The 14497-nt window shown below is 44.6% G+C and overlaps 1 protein-coding gene across 2 annotated transcripts; it reads left to right on the top strand.

The window, feature by feature from the left end:
• The first annotated feature begins 167 nt into the window (after positions 1-167).
• LOC124043575 (polyhomeotic-like protein 1) lies at positions 168-13760 on the top strand. Of its 2 annotated transcripts, XM_046362295.1 has the most exons (16): positions 249-302; positions 642-843; positions 1363-1481; positions 1729-1839; positions 4054-4131; positions 4864-5001; positions 5246-5410; positions 5706-5787; positions 5877-6901; positions 7007-7130; positions 7408-7583; positions 9895-9985; positions 10098-10185; positions 11560-11713; positions 12937-13147; positions 13316-13760. In XM_046362295.1, the coding sequence occupies exons 3-16, from the start codon at positions 1365-1367 to the stop codon at positions 13465-13467; spliced, it is 2712 nt and encodes a 903-aa protein (XP_046218251.1). In that variant the 5' UTR covers positions 249-302; positions 642-843; positions 1363-1364; the 3' UTR covers positions 13468-13760. The 2 variants fall into 2 exon arrangements, with proteins under 2 accessions (XP_046218250.1, XP_046218251.1); XM_046362294.1 differs by lacking the exon at positions 642-843 and having other exon boundaries at positions 168-302.
• Positions 13761-14497: the final 737 nt, after the last annotated feature.

Here is a 14497-nt window from a genome sequence, read left to right as displayed (position 1 = left end):
ACATGTATTCGTTTCACTTATGTTTGTATATATGAATACAATGTTAAATAAAATATCCCACATGTAACAAACACCCAAGCCTTCTGATACTATCGTTGGCAAGTACAAAGTCAGCGTTTTGCTTTATTAACCTAATTTACATCCACCAGGTGGCATTACAAACAGCAATTCCTGGTTGTTTGTTTGTGTACTTCATCTGGACATAGTCTTTCAACATGATTTGGGATTAGGTGATGTTGACAGAGATCCTTTTGAGTGACAGGTTTAGAGTTTGAAGCTTCGAAGGAAAGAAAGTGGCCAAAGTAAGTACATTTTTTAAACCTCGTTTTAAAATACAATAAAAGTGTAATGGTAGCTTTACTTATAAACGCATCTAAGTTAACTAGAAGGTAAAACGGTTTCGCTCATTTTACATTGGTGAAACAATGATTTCTGGAAAATGTTTGTATGGTCACACAATTGGGGTAATCAAATTCATTGTAGCGGATGCACAAGGCTGCTCGAATGATTATTTCATGATGCAGCTACAATGTAACAGGAAGCATCACATACATTGTCGCAATGAATTACATATTAACCGTGTTCTATGGCAGGTAGATATTACGTTGTAATAACTATGTTGTTGTTACACATTTTGGCAGGCGACCTACGTGCGCCGTCATTCCATTGCGCCGGAAAACGTCAAAACATCAGAAGGAGGCGTTGTCCTCCACCCAAATTTATGCAAACTGTCAACAACCCAATTGAATGTACTGTAATATCGTCGTGCAAAAGGAATTGTTGCATACTGCTACGCATTGAAGTCGAGATAGAAACATAGGTGGCAATACACCAACGTCCACGGTGAGCAAGGGATTTGCAGCATACGGTGCTCATGGGTAGCTAGCTAGTTACAGTAGCTAGTTTTTGTGCTATCACTGTCTGCAACTAGTTACTGTAGCTAGCTAGTTAACTACTGTACGAGCTAACAGCACTCAACTTGCTTTTAATTATAGTGAAACAAGTGAGCTGCATAACATGTGGACAGCTAGCTATCTTATAATGTTTTACCTTGCAAGCGACTAACAATGAATGTATTACTAGTTTAGGATGTATTGCATGTATGTTGCATGACAATCAAATGTTTGCAAGCAGTCACGTGAAGGAGTGAACGGAGGAATGGCATTCTTGATTGATAGATACAATCTTGTCAACATGTAAATACAGATGTTAGTTATCCATGCATGACAGATGTATTCCACACCTTACAGCTCCACAAAGCTGTAGTGTGGATAATATTTTACCTTCCACCAGTGACTGATAGGTCTTTTGACATTGTTTTCTTGGCAGCATTTGATTGAAAGCTTCTCTTCTTTTCCTCAGTGATGGAGACAGATGGGGACCAAAATCAGGGCTCTACCAATGGAACCACTCCATCAGGAGTGAACTCCCGCCCCTCTCCAATGAACTCCATGTCCCTGTACGAGAGACAGGCTGTGCAGGTCAGTACGTGTGGGTGTGCGTGTGCACAGGTGTGTATGCATATGAATGGGAATATTATGTATAGTCTATGCCTTTTTCTGACATGGCAATCACAAATTGTACTCATAGTCACACAGGATCATCTGTAATCCTTGCCTGTAGCGTAGTTGTCTCATTATCACTGTGCAAGCCATCGTATATCAACCTGCTATTGACAGTGCAATGTCATTACTCCCTCTCCCTGTTTTCTATCTTGTGCAACTGAAGGCCCTTCAGGCGCTGCAGAGGCAGCCCAATGCAGCGCAGTACTTCCAGCAGCTAATGCTGCAGCAACAGATCAACAGTGCCCAGCTACAAAACCTGGCTGCAGTACAACAGGTAAAGGACCATCTTTATGAACCACACCTACAGTTGAAGTCGAAAGTTTACATGCACTTGGTTGGAGTCATTAAAACTATTTTTTTCAACCACTCCACAAATTTCTTGTTAATAACAAACTATAGTTTTGGCAAATCGATTAGGTATGACACAAGTAATTTTTCCAACAATTGTTTACAGTTTATTTCACTTATAATTCACTGTATCACAATTCCAATTCCATTTACATACACTAAGTTGACTGTGCCTTTAAACAGCTTGGAAAATTCCAGACAATTATGCCATTGCTTTAGAAGCTTCTGATAAGCTAATTGACATCATTTGAGTCACTTGGAGGTGTAGCTGTGGATGTATTTCAAGGCCTACTGTCACGTTCACTGTCTTCAAACTCCCTGTCATAGATGAGTCAAGGTGCAGCGTGCATGTAATTCCACATTTTTTAAATAAAGTGAAACCTGCACAAAAAAACAGGTAAACACCAACCGAACGTGAAGCAACCGTGGCGCGCACAAACACACACAGAAAATAAATAATTACCCACAACATTAGGTGAGAAAAAGGCTGTCTAAGAATGATTCCCAATCAGAGACAACGATAGATAGCTGCCTCTGATTGGGAACCACACTCGGCCAAAAACAAAGAAATAGAAAACATAGAATGACCACTCAAATCACACCCTGACCTAACCAAATAGAGAAATAAAACGGCTCTCTAAGGTCAGGGCGTTACAGCCTACCTTCAAACTCAGTGCCTCTTTGCTTGACATGAGAAAATCAAAAGAAATCAGCCAAGACCTCAGAAAAATAATTGTAGACCTCCACAAGTCTGGTTCATCCTTGAGAGCAATTTCCAAACGTCTGAAAGTACCACGTTCATCTGTACAAACAATAGTGCGCAAGTATAAACACCATGGGGCCACGCAGCCGTCATACCGCTCAGGAAGGAGAAGCGTTCTGTCTCCTAGAGATGAATGTACTTTGGTGCGAAAAGTGCAAATCAATCCCAGAACAACAGCAAAAGACCTTGTGAAGATGCTGGAGGAAACGGGTACAAAAGTATCTATATCCACAGTGAAACGAGTCCTATATATACGTAACCTGAAAGGCCGCACAGCAAGGACGAAGCCACTGCTCCAAAACCGCCATAAAAAAGCCAGACTACAGTTTGCAACTGCACATGGGGACAAAGATCGTACTTTTTGGAGAAATGTCCTGTGGTCTGATGAAACAAAAATATGTTTGGCCATAATGACCATCGTTATGTTTGGAGGGAAAGGGGGGAGGCTTGTAAGCCGAAGAACACCATCCCAACCGTGAAGCATGGGGGTGGCAGCATCAAGTTGTGGGGGGGCTTTGCTGCAGGAGGGACTGGTGCACTTCACAAAATAGATGGCTTCATGAGGAAAGAAAATGATGTGGATATATTGAAGCAACATCTTAAGACATCAGTCAGGAAGTTAATTTAAAGCTTGGTCGCAAATGGGTCTTCCAAATGGACAATGACCCCAAGCACACTTCCAAAGTTGTGGCAAAATGGCTTAAGGACAACAAAGTCAAGGTATTGGAGTGGCCATCACAAAGCCCTGACCTCAATCCCATAGAAAATGTGTGGGCAGACTTGAAAAAGCATGTGCGAGCAAGGAAGCCTACCAACCTGACTCAGTAACACCAGCTCTCTCAGGAGGAATGGGCCAAAATGTACCCAACTTATTGTGGGAAGCTTGTGGGAGGCTACCTGAAACGTTTGACCCAAGTTAAACAATTTAAAGGCAATGCTACCAAATACTAATTGAGTGTATGTAAACTTCTGACCCACTGGGAATGTGATGAAAGAAATTAAAGCTGAAATAAATAATTATCTCTACTATTATTCTGACATTTCACATTCTTCAAATAAAGTTTTGATCCTAACTGGCCTAATTTTTCCTAGGATTAAATGTCAGGAATTGTGAAAAACTGAGTTTAAATGTATTTGGCTAAGGTGTATGTAACTTTCCAACTTCAACTGTACCAATAATGCATGCTCAGAATAGGGGACATTGGTGCTGTTTTGACATGGTCAGGTTACAGTTGGTTTGCTATTTTAAAAGGCAGAATGTTCAGGTTAGGGTGGCAGTACAATATGTCGTCATGAGGTTTGGTACATAGTCTGTTTTTTTCTGCTCTAAACTATGGCAATGGCTTTTTACATTATTCCTTGTTGTCCCTGTTCTAGGCGACCTTTGCTGCCAGTCGCCAGTCCAGCCCTGCCACCAACAGCACCTCTCAGACCACCAGCACGACAGTCACATCTGTACGTTTACACATACATGCCTCTTTCAGAACTAGCACAGCACATGATAATTTTCCTTAGATTCTATTTAAACTTTATTTAACTAGGCAAGTCAGTTAAGAACAAATGATTATTTACAGTGACGGCCTACCCAAAGGCACAAGGCCTCCTGCGGGGTCGGGTGATTACAAATAAAAATATAGGACAAAACACATCCCAACAAGAGAGACAACACTACATAAAGAGAGACCTAAGACAACAACAGCATGGTTGCATCACCACATGACAACAACATGGTAGAAACACATCATGGCAGCAGCATAACATGGTACAATCATTATTGGGCACGGTCAACAGCACAAGGGCAAGAAGATAGAGACAACAATACATCACTCGAAGCAGTCACAACTGTCAGTGAGAGTGTCCATGATGGAGTCTTTGAATGAAGAGATTGGGATAAAACTGTCCAGTTTGAGTGTTTGTTGCAGCTCGTTCCAGTCGCTAGCTGCAGGGAACTGACAAGAGGAGCGACCCAGGGATGTGTGTGCTTTGTGGACATTTAACAGAATGTAACTGGCAGAATGGGTGTCATTGACACAAATACAGCTTCAAATAGGGAACTCCAGTGATATTTGCGTGAAACCATCGTTTTCAGTTTGAACATCTGGCACTTCCATTGTTTAATTGTCTCCAGACTAGTCAATACAGTTTGCTTTGGTTGTTGTCAAATCCCCTTTTTTCTTTCCCCTTCAGGTGAACGTAACCACTTCTGGGGGAGGGGCCATAAACAGCACCCGCGCTATAGGCCCAGGCTCTTCCGGGACATCCACCATAAGCCAATCAGTGCTGCTGGGTGGGAGTGCAGCAGGACAGGGACAGATGTATCTGAGAGTGAGAACACATGCACCATTGCCTGATTCACACTATATGGCCGACCCGAACAAAACTTTGCTGTCTCAGATATTTTCAGCACAGTTCCAATTCCACTACAGTGGATTCATAAACAGGTCAGCACAGTACAGCTTAGCTTGGTGTGGTTCGGGCTTGGCTCAGGAGTGTGAGTATTGTATCTGCTTTTGTCATTTGTCTCCATGAAGGGACTGTTTGATTGACTGTCTATTTTGTTGTACTCTAGGTGAACCGGTCTCTGAGGGCTCCCCTCTCCTCACAACTCATCTTTATGCCTGGTAGCACGACAACCGCTGCCATGGCAACGGTCACCCAGCAGCCACAGACTCAGCAGCAGCAACAACAGGAAGTTACACCTACTTCCTCCAGCAACCAATCAGACAATGACCAGGTATGGATCAACTTTGTATTTGTGACGGAGAGCATTGGAGTGAGTCCTGCTTTAGTGATGTAATCTAGAATAGCTTCTTCCCAGATCTGTTGTTGCTGTCTTGCCAGTTCCTGTGGTCATTACAGCACAAACAGATCTGGGACCAGTAAACATCTAGAATTTTTGTGCAGTAAAACCACAGTGTTATACTCTGAAATTGGTGAAACTCATGCTTGTACTTCTCTTGCATCCCTCTCTCTGGCCTTTTCTTTCCATCAATCCTCATAAACTCATCTCTCCTTTCTCTCTGGGCCAGGTGCAGAACCTGGCTTTGCGATGTGTCGGCAGTCCCAAGGGAGTCGGGGTCAAGACTGAAACCCCAGAGAGGGGTGAAATAGGTGGGGAGTGAAGTCGCAGCATACTTAGCTCTACATACTTAGCATACTTACTTACCTCTTAGTTATTCATTTCCCTAATTCTTTTCCAGCAACCTACTCCCTTATACAGTCATCTCACCAGCAGTTCAACCAGTCCACTCAGCAGTCTCCCACTAAACCAACCCAACTGCAACAGTCCCACATCAAGATCCCCACCTACATCCAGAGCTCCAACGCTAACCTCTCCTCTCTCAACCTCAAGACGGGCAACCACCACTCTAACACCCCCTCCTCACCCTCCACCTCTGTCCCACTCTCACAGCTCCTCCTTTCCGGACCCAACTTTGGCCGGGGCGGGGCTATCACCACGGTGAACTCGGCCGCCGCGGCGACGCACATTCTGGTGCCCACCTCCAGTGCACCCACTCAGTCCCACAGTTACCAGATGGGTGCTGCCACCATCAAGCCCAATGTTAGTACTCAAACGCTGGTGGTTCAGCCTCTGCAGAAAAGCACTATTAACGACAAGGGAGGCCATGGGAACGGTCCCATTCCAATCCAGCCCAAAACTCAACAGGGTCTCCGTATGCCACTGCAACTGCCCTCCCGCAACCCACCTCCCATCCTCCCCGCGCCCCCCGCAAACAACCAGACTAGTGCCGCCCAGCCTCCGCCGCACATCCCAGTCCAGATAGTAGGGGCCAGGCCAAGCTCCATAGGAAACCCCCAGGCTTTGGCCTTGGTCCAGGCCCGGAACGCCTGTTCCCAGGACGGAGCTACCCTTCTAAATAGCTCCAACAGCGCCAGCCTCCTCACCATGGTGGCCTCCATTGCATCCAGAGAGAGAGGGGGTTTAGGCAAAGGGGTGGGTCTAAAAAGCCTTCAATCAGCCCAGGAAGCCCTCTCATTGGCCCATGTTTCTCACGTGCAAGCACAAGCCAATCAGAGTCCTAGGCTGAATCCAAATCAAAATTGCACCTTGGCCACCAGCATCTCCTCTCAGTCCCAGGCCGCCATCTCTCCTCCCACCCTCTCCCGTTCCTCCCTCACTCTACCCCTGCCGTTGGTTGAGGCGAGCAGTGCATCCACTGTAGTGGCTGCCAATGGAGAGTCTGTGTGTCCTCAGCCTCCCCAGGTGAGTTGTTCCTTAATGATGACTGATGACACTATAAATTACTGATGTTTCTAAACTACGTAGCAGTTGTCGATTCCATTTGTGAAATTATGACATTCCTCAAAGGGTAAGTCGATGAAGAGGAAATCCGAGTCAGATGCAGCCAATGAGGAAGATGGTCCCCCCCCTCCCCACCTTGTTCCTCTGAGTGAACACTCCCCTGCTCTCTCCTCCTCCGCCATGGAAGCAGGTAAGGAGTCAGCTACGAATGTGCCCACTTGTCTGAAATACTTTGCCTTTCTCATTCCTCTCTTTTACGACCACTGGAAGGATAAGAGTGCAGGGAGACCATTTTCCACCATAGCCCAGCCACCAACATGTCAAATTCCCTTTGATCCATACCTATACATGATTCCAAAAACCTCACATTTGCATAGATTTAGACACTGTGGCCAGTCAGCCTTGCTCAAATTGTTCAAAAATAAATGATAAAATCCTTTCTCTCCCCTCAACCATCTTTTTTTAAGGCACTGGTCCACCTTCTCCCTCCCCTGTTCCCTCTCCTTCCCCTGCCCTCTCAGTGTCCCGTGTGGGGGGTGGCCAGGGGGAGAGAGCCCCCCCTCCACAGGCTGTGGTCAAACCCCACGTCCTCACCCACCTCATAGAGGGCTTCGTCATCCAGGAGGGAGCTGAACCCTTCCCTGTATGTACAATTCACCTTAGAGTAGTTGTGGTTCTCATATACAATACAACATCCATTCAGACCCTTTGGGGATATACAGTGCATTCTTAAAGTATTCAGACCCGTTGACTTTTTCTAAAAGGTATACAATTTTAAAAAATGCCCTCATTAATCTACACAGAATACCCCATAATGACAAAGCAGAAACAGGTTTTTAGATTTTTTAACAAATTTATAAAAAATGAAAAACAGAAATACCTTATTTACATAAGTATTAAGTATTATAAGACCCTTTGCTATGAGACTCGAAACTGAGCTCAGCTGCATCTTGTTTCCATTGGTCATCCTTGAGATGTTTCTACAACTTGATTGGAGTCCACCTGTGGTAAATTCAATTGATTGGACATGATTTGTAAAGGCACACACCTGTCTATATAAGGTCCCACAGTTGACAGTGCATGTCAGAGCAAAAAAACAAGCCATGAGGTCGAAGGAATTGTCTGTAGATCTCGGAGACAGGATTGTGTCGAGGCACAGATCTGGGGAAGGGTACCAAAACATTTCTGCAGCATTGAAGGTCCCCAAGAACACAGTGGACTCTTCCTAGAGCTTGCCACCCGGCCAAACTGAGCAATCGGGGGAGAAGGGCCTTGGTCAGGGAGGTGACCAAGAACGTGATGGTCACTCTGACAGAGGTCCAGAATTCCTCTGTGGTGATGGGAGAACCTTCATCTAGAGTGGCCAGGCTGAAGCCACTCCTCAGTAAAAGGCACATGACAGCCCGCTTGGAGTTTGTCAAAAGGCACCTAAAGGACTCTGGTCTGATGAAACCAAGATTGAACTCTTTGGCCTGAATGCCAAGCGTCACGTCTAGAGGAAACCTAGCACCATCTTTACGGTAAAGCATAGTGGTGGTGGCAGCATCATGCTTTGGGGATCTTTTTCAGCGGCAGGGACTGGGAAACTAGTCAGGGTCGAGGGAAAGATGAACAAAGCAAAGTACTGAGAGATGGTTGATGAAAACCTTCTCCAGAGTGTGCAGGACCTCAGACTGGGGCAATGGTTCACCTTTGAGAAGAATGGGAGAAACTCCCCAAATACAGGTTTGCCAAGCTTGTAGCGTCATACCCAAGAGGACAAAAGGCTGTAATTGCTGCCAAAGGTGCTTCAATAAAGTACTGAGTAAAGGGTCTGAATACTTATGTAAATGTAATATTTCCGTTTTTATTTTTTGAAATTTGCCTTAACTTTACTATTTATATTTTTGACAACTTTTACTTTTACTTCACTACATTCCTAAATAACATAATGTACTTTTTACTCCATACATTTCACCTGACACCCAAAAGTACTCGTTACATTTTGAATGCGTAGCAAGACAGGAAAACGGTCCAATTCACCCACTTTGTCACGACTCCCACCGAAGGTGTCTCCCCTGCCTGTTCGGGCGGCGCTCGGCGGTCATCGTCGCCGGTCTACTAGCCGCCACCGATCCCTTTTTCCTTTTCTGTTCGTTTGGTCTTATTGGTTGCACCCGTCTCTTATTTTGTTTCTTGATGTATGTCTATTTAAGCCTGTTAGGCCCGACTAGGTTTGTGCGGGATTGTTCCTCTGTCGGTTTGTGGGATGTGCATTTGTATTTTATTTTCTCCAGACTGTTTGGGTCTTGTGTTTGGGCCGGTCAGTTTTATGCGCCTAGTGTTTTGGCGTGACCGGAATAAAATACGATTGTCCGATCCCTCTGCTCTCTGCGCCTGACTCCAAACCCACTACTCCTAGAAGACTTGACACACTTATCAAGACAACACGTGGTCATCCCTTTTGCCTCTGATCTGGCGGGATCACTTAACACAAATGCATCTTTTGTAAATAATGTCTGAGTGTTGGAGTGTGCCCCTGGCTATACATACATTTATAAAACAGGAACATGGAGCCACCTGCTTTACTTAATAGAAGGAATAGGAAATTATTTATACTTTTACTTTTGATACTTAAGTATATTTAGAACCAAATACTTTTAGACTTTTACTCAAGCAGTATTTTACTGGGTGACTTTCACTTTTACTTGAGTAACTTTCTATTAACGTATCTATACTTTTACTCAAGTATGACAATTGGGTACTTTTTCCACCACTCGTGTAGATTGACGAGGAGAAAATGTTTTAATCCATTTTAGAATAAGGCTGTAATGTAACAAAATGTCGAACAATTCAAGGGGTCTGAATACTCTCTGAATGCGCCGTACAACATCTGATTTAAATAATGATTAAATAATCCCTTTAATCAGTAATGTTGTACACAACACATTTTGTTCCTGTATATTGATTGACAGGTGAGTGGGCCAGTGAAAGAGCCAGCTGGAGAAGATTTGGCAATGGACAATCCAGACGCCAGTCAGCCTGAGACTGTGAATACAGCTACAGGTTAGGCTCAGACCATAGTCCAAGTCACGTTTCCATTAAAGAAAGTGGTTTGACTACGAACTATAATTCATATAGTTCTTTAAACCCCTCTTTTCCTGTTCTCTCTTCCCAGTGCTGAAGTGTGAGTACTGCAAAAGCTTCGCCCCAGCCAGACAGTTTAGAGGGACCAAGCGCTTCTGCTCCTTGACCTGTTCCAAGAGGTACAGTCATAATATAGTACAAAGTCACTGCAGTGTTCTGTGTCTACTATACTGAAGAAAAAAAATATACGCAACATGTAATGTGTTGTTCCCACGTTTCATGAGCTGAAATAAAAGATCTCAGAAATGTTCCATACTCACAAAAAGCTTATTTCTCTCAAATTTTGGGTACAAATTGGTTTACATCCCTGTTAGTGAGCATTTCTCCTTTGCCAAGATAAATCCATCTACCTGACAGGTGTGGCATATCAAGATTCTGATTAAACAGCATGATCATTACACAGGTGCATCTCGTGCTGTGAACAATTAAAAGCCACCCTTTAATGTGGAGTTTTGTCACACACCACAATGTCACAGATGTCAAAATGTTGAGGGAGCTGCGTAATTGGCATGCAGACTGCAGGAATGTCCACCAGAGCTGTTGCCAGAGAATTGAATGTTCATTTCTTTACCATAAGCCGCCTCCAACGTCGTTTTAGAGAATTTGACAGTACCTCCAACCGGCCTCACAACCGAAGACCACGTGTAACGAAGCCAGCCCAGGACCTCCACATCCGTCTTCTTCACCCGCGGGATCATCTTAGACAGCTAATGAAACTGAGAAGTATTTCTGTCTGTAATAATGCCCTTTTGTGGGGAAAAACTCGTTCTGATTGGCTGGGCCTGGCTCCCAAGAGGGTGGGCCTATGTCCTCCCTGACCCACCCATGGCTGCATCCCTGCCCAATCATGTGAAATCCATAGATTAGGGCCTAATGAATGTATTTCAATTGACTGATTTCCTTATATGAATTGTAACTCAGTCAAATTGTTGCAGGTTGTGTTTATATTTTTGTTCAGTATATATGGCAGTATACATTGAGTGTACAAAACATTAGGAACACTATACTATTATTGAGTTGCACCCCCTTTTGCCCTCAGAACAGTCTCAATTCGCCGGGGCATGGACTCTACAAGGTGTCGAAAGTGTCCCACAGGGACACTGGCCCGTGTTCACACCAATGCTTCCCACAGTTGTGCCAAATTGTCTGGATGTCGTTTGGTTGGTGGACCATTCTTGATACACACGGGAAACTGTTGAGCGTGAGAAACCCAGCAGCGTTACAGTTCTTGACACACTTAAACCGGTGCGCCTGGCAGCTACTACCATACCCTGTTCAAAGACACTTAAATCATTTGTCTTGCCAATTCACCTTCTGAATGGCACACATACACAATTCATGTCTCACTTGTCTCAAGGCTTCAAAAGCGTTCGATAAGGGATCATAGCTTTCACCTGGATTCACCTGGTCAGTCTGTGTCATGGAAAGAGCAGGTGTTCTTAATGTTTTGTACACTCAGTGCATGCCTGCGATATGTCTCCCTGTTGCTCCAGGTATAACGTGAGCTGCAGCCAGCACTTCCGCCTGCGACAGGGGCTTCACCTCACCCACTCTGACGAGGACGGAGTCCTGAGGAGGAGGGTTCCCCACAGGACCAGCTCCGAGATCGCCAGTGCCAAAATAGCCGGGAGACCCTTACCAGTCAAGGTAATGGTCCGTTTATCATTGATAGTTGTACACTTGTTTTTGAGCTGGCATGGATGACTGAAGAGCAATATTCCTTCAAAACAAATTCCGGGACTGAGCCAATTTCAGGTCTGCTGAGTGCAGAACGTTGTGAACATTCTGTGCATTTTCCTGCTCGCGTTTACTGTGAGCACTGAGGCTGTACCCGCTTTAAGTTAGTTTTAACAGTGGCCATGTAGTTTACAATGGACAAAATGGATCCCATAACATTTTAACATGGAAATAGCTGTTCTATCATTCAGCCTATAGCAGCAGCCAATGTGTAGTGTTCAATGTAGGCCTTCAATCCATGAGACTTGCGAGGCTTGACATTAACCTGTTTATCCACTTGTCCTTGAGACAAGAAGGTGACTGAAAATGCTGTTGTGGTGTTTGATGTAAAATGCATTATTATTATCATACCATTATTAGAGAGAATCAGACAAATTATACTACCCTCTGCTACTTAGCTTATTCAAGCCTGTCTCAAAATACAACACTGCCCCTTTAATACAAAACAAATGCTCTTTACCTGACTTGCTTTTAAAAGATGTGTAGAAATGTACATGTTTTGTGCCCGTGTAGGAAGCAGTCACTCCCCTATTGCTGACTACAAATGATCTATAACTGGGCTATCAACTCACTAACTAGCAAAGGATATAAACATGCATGGCTACATGCAGCTTTCGCTTTGATCTCAAAACAAGCTCATCTACTCACGACCTTCTCATGCTGTAAACACCATCCAGTTCAAAGTATATGGCACAGGTCCATATATGACAATGGTCTATTTGCATATAGGCCTACTGCAGCTCTGATTGTTTACGCCTCACCTCTGTGTACAGTACGGCCTGAGTAGTGCGTGTCAATGCAATAGACTCCTACTCAGATGCGTTATGCCCACAACAAAATATATTGCGTAGTTGGTTTTTTTTTCGGTATGTTTTATTGAATGTGACTAATATTGCATCGATTCGATCACAGTTGCCACAGTAAAGGGAAACGTTGATAGTGTTAACAGAGAAAACTCTAGAACGGTGGTCACCAACATTTTCTGAGTCAAGATCACTTTCTGAGTCAAAATGCAAGCCAAGATCTACCACTCTTTTAGTTTAGGGAGAACAGTGCTGTAAAGAGACATGGCCATTCAGTGACTACCTTGTTGCACAAACACCTCTCATACAGTCCTGGTTCATTGTCTACAGTGCCGCTCCGAGTCCAGCCGTTCGGACGACATCTCCAGTTGCGAGGAGGAAGAAGACGACCCCATGTCCTTCTCCCCGGCCTCCTCCTCTTCCTGTCATCAGCCTCCCCCCACACTCCGATTGGAGGGCTCACCGGCGCCCCACTTCCTGCCCGGCAGCCCTGCCCAGTGGAGTGTGGAGGAAGTGTCTCAGTTCATATCATCTCTGCAAGGTCGGTACCACAGATGAGCTATATACTGTAGACGCCATTGGTTTATACAGTTCAGAAGGACATGCAACAACACACAAATGCTACTCTCCATCCCCCCCACCCCCTCTCTCTCTCGCCCTCTCTTACTCCCAACTTCCCTCTTTCTCTCCGTCTCTTCTCCTCTCGCAGACTGTGAGGAGCTGGCGGCCCATTTCCTGTCCCAGGAGATTGATGGACAGGCCCTGCTGCTGCTCAGAGAGGAGCATCTCATGTCCACCATGAACATCAAGCTCGGTCCCGCCCTCAAGATCTGTGCCCACATCAACAACCTGAAAGACTGAGAGGAAGGATGAAAGGAGCAAAGGAGGGATTTTGAAATACTCCCCCCAAAATAAAAGGAGAGAAAGAAGGGCTGGAGAGAGAGAGAGAAGAGGTGACAATATGGCCATTGAAATACTTTTTAGCTGTGTTAAGTGGGGTCCCTGTTGATTTTATTATACACCATATGTACAAAAGTATGTGGACATCACTTCAAATTAGTTGATTTGGCTATTTCAGCCACACCTGTTGCTGACAGGTGTATAAAATCGAGTACACAGCCATGCAATCTCCATTGCCTAACATTGTCAGTAAAATGGCCTTACTGAAGAGCTCAGTGACTTTCAACATGGCACCGTCATAGGATGCCACCATTCCAACAGGTCAGTTTGTCAAATTTCTGCCCTGCTAGAGCTGCCCATGTTTCAGCATGACAATGCCCCCTTGCACAAAGCAAGGTCCACACAGAAACGGTTTGTCGAAATCGGTGTGGAAGAACTTGACTGGCCTGCAAATAGCTCTGACCTCAACCCCATCGAAAACCTTTGGGATGAATTCGGACGCCCACTGTGAGCCAGGCCTAATCGCCCAACGTCAGTGCCCGACCTCACTAATGCTGTTATAGCTGAATGGAAGCAAGTCCCTGCAGCAATGTTCCAACATCTAGTGGAAATTCTTCCCTGAAGAGTTGAAGCTGTTATAGCAGCAAAGGGGGGGACCAACTCTATATTAATGCCATTGATTTTGGAATGAGATGTTCGACGAGCAGGTGTCCACATACTTTTGTCTGTGTAGTGTATTTAGTCAAAACAAACATAGAATGAAAGTGGAAAAGATGAGGCTTCTACCCACAAGACCTGGACCTTCAATGTAGAGTATTATGTTACATTATGTGAGTGAGTGAGCAAACCCTATATATGTGTGTAATGTTTGCCTATATATTTAAATATACCTTTGTTGGCTGGACTGCCTTTGTTTACGCTGTAGAGAATCATTGCGTTATCTCTCTGTGGAAATTGTGGCCTTTTTAAGTAGTTTCGACGAGCGAAAATA

Source organism: Oncorhynchus gorbuscha, linkage group LG09 (assembly GCF_021184085.1).
Source record: "Oncorhynchus gorbuscha isolate QuinsamMale2020 ecotype Even-year linkage group LG09, OgorEven_v1.0, whole genome shotgun sequence".
NCBI classification, from domain to species: domain Eukaryota; kingdom Metazoa; phylum Chordata; class Actinopteri; order Salmoniformes; family Salmonidae; genus Oncorhynchus; species Oncorhynchus gorbuscha.
Note: the sequence above shows the minus strand (reverse complement) of the source record. Positions and strands in the feature narration are given on the sequence as shown.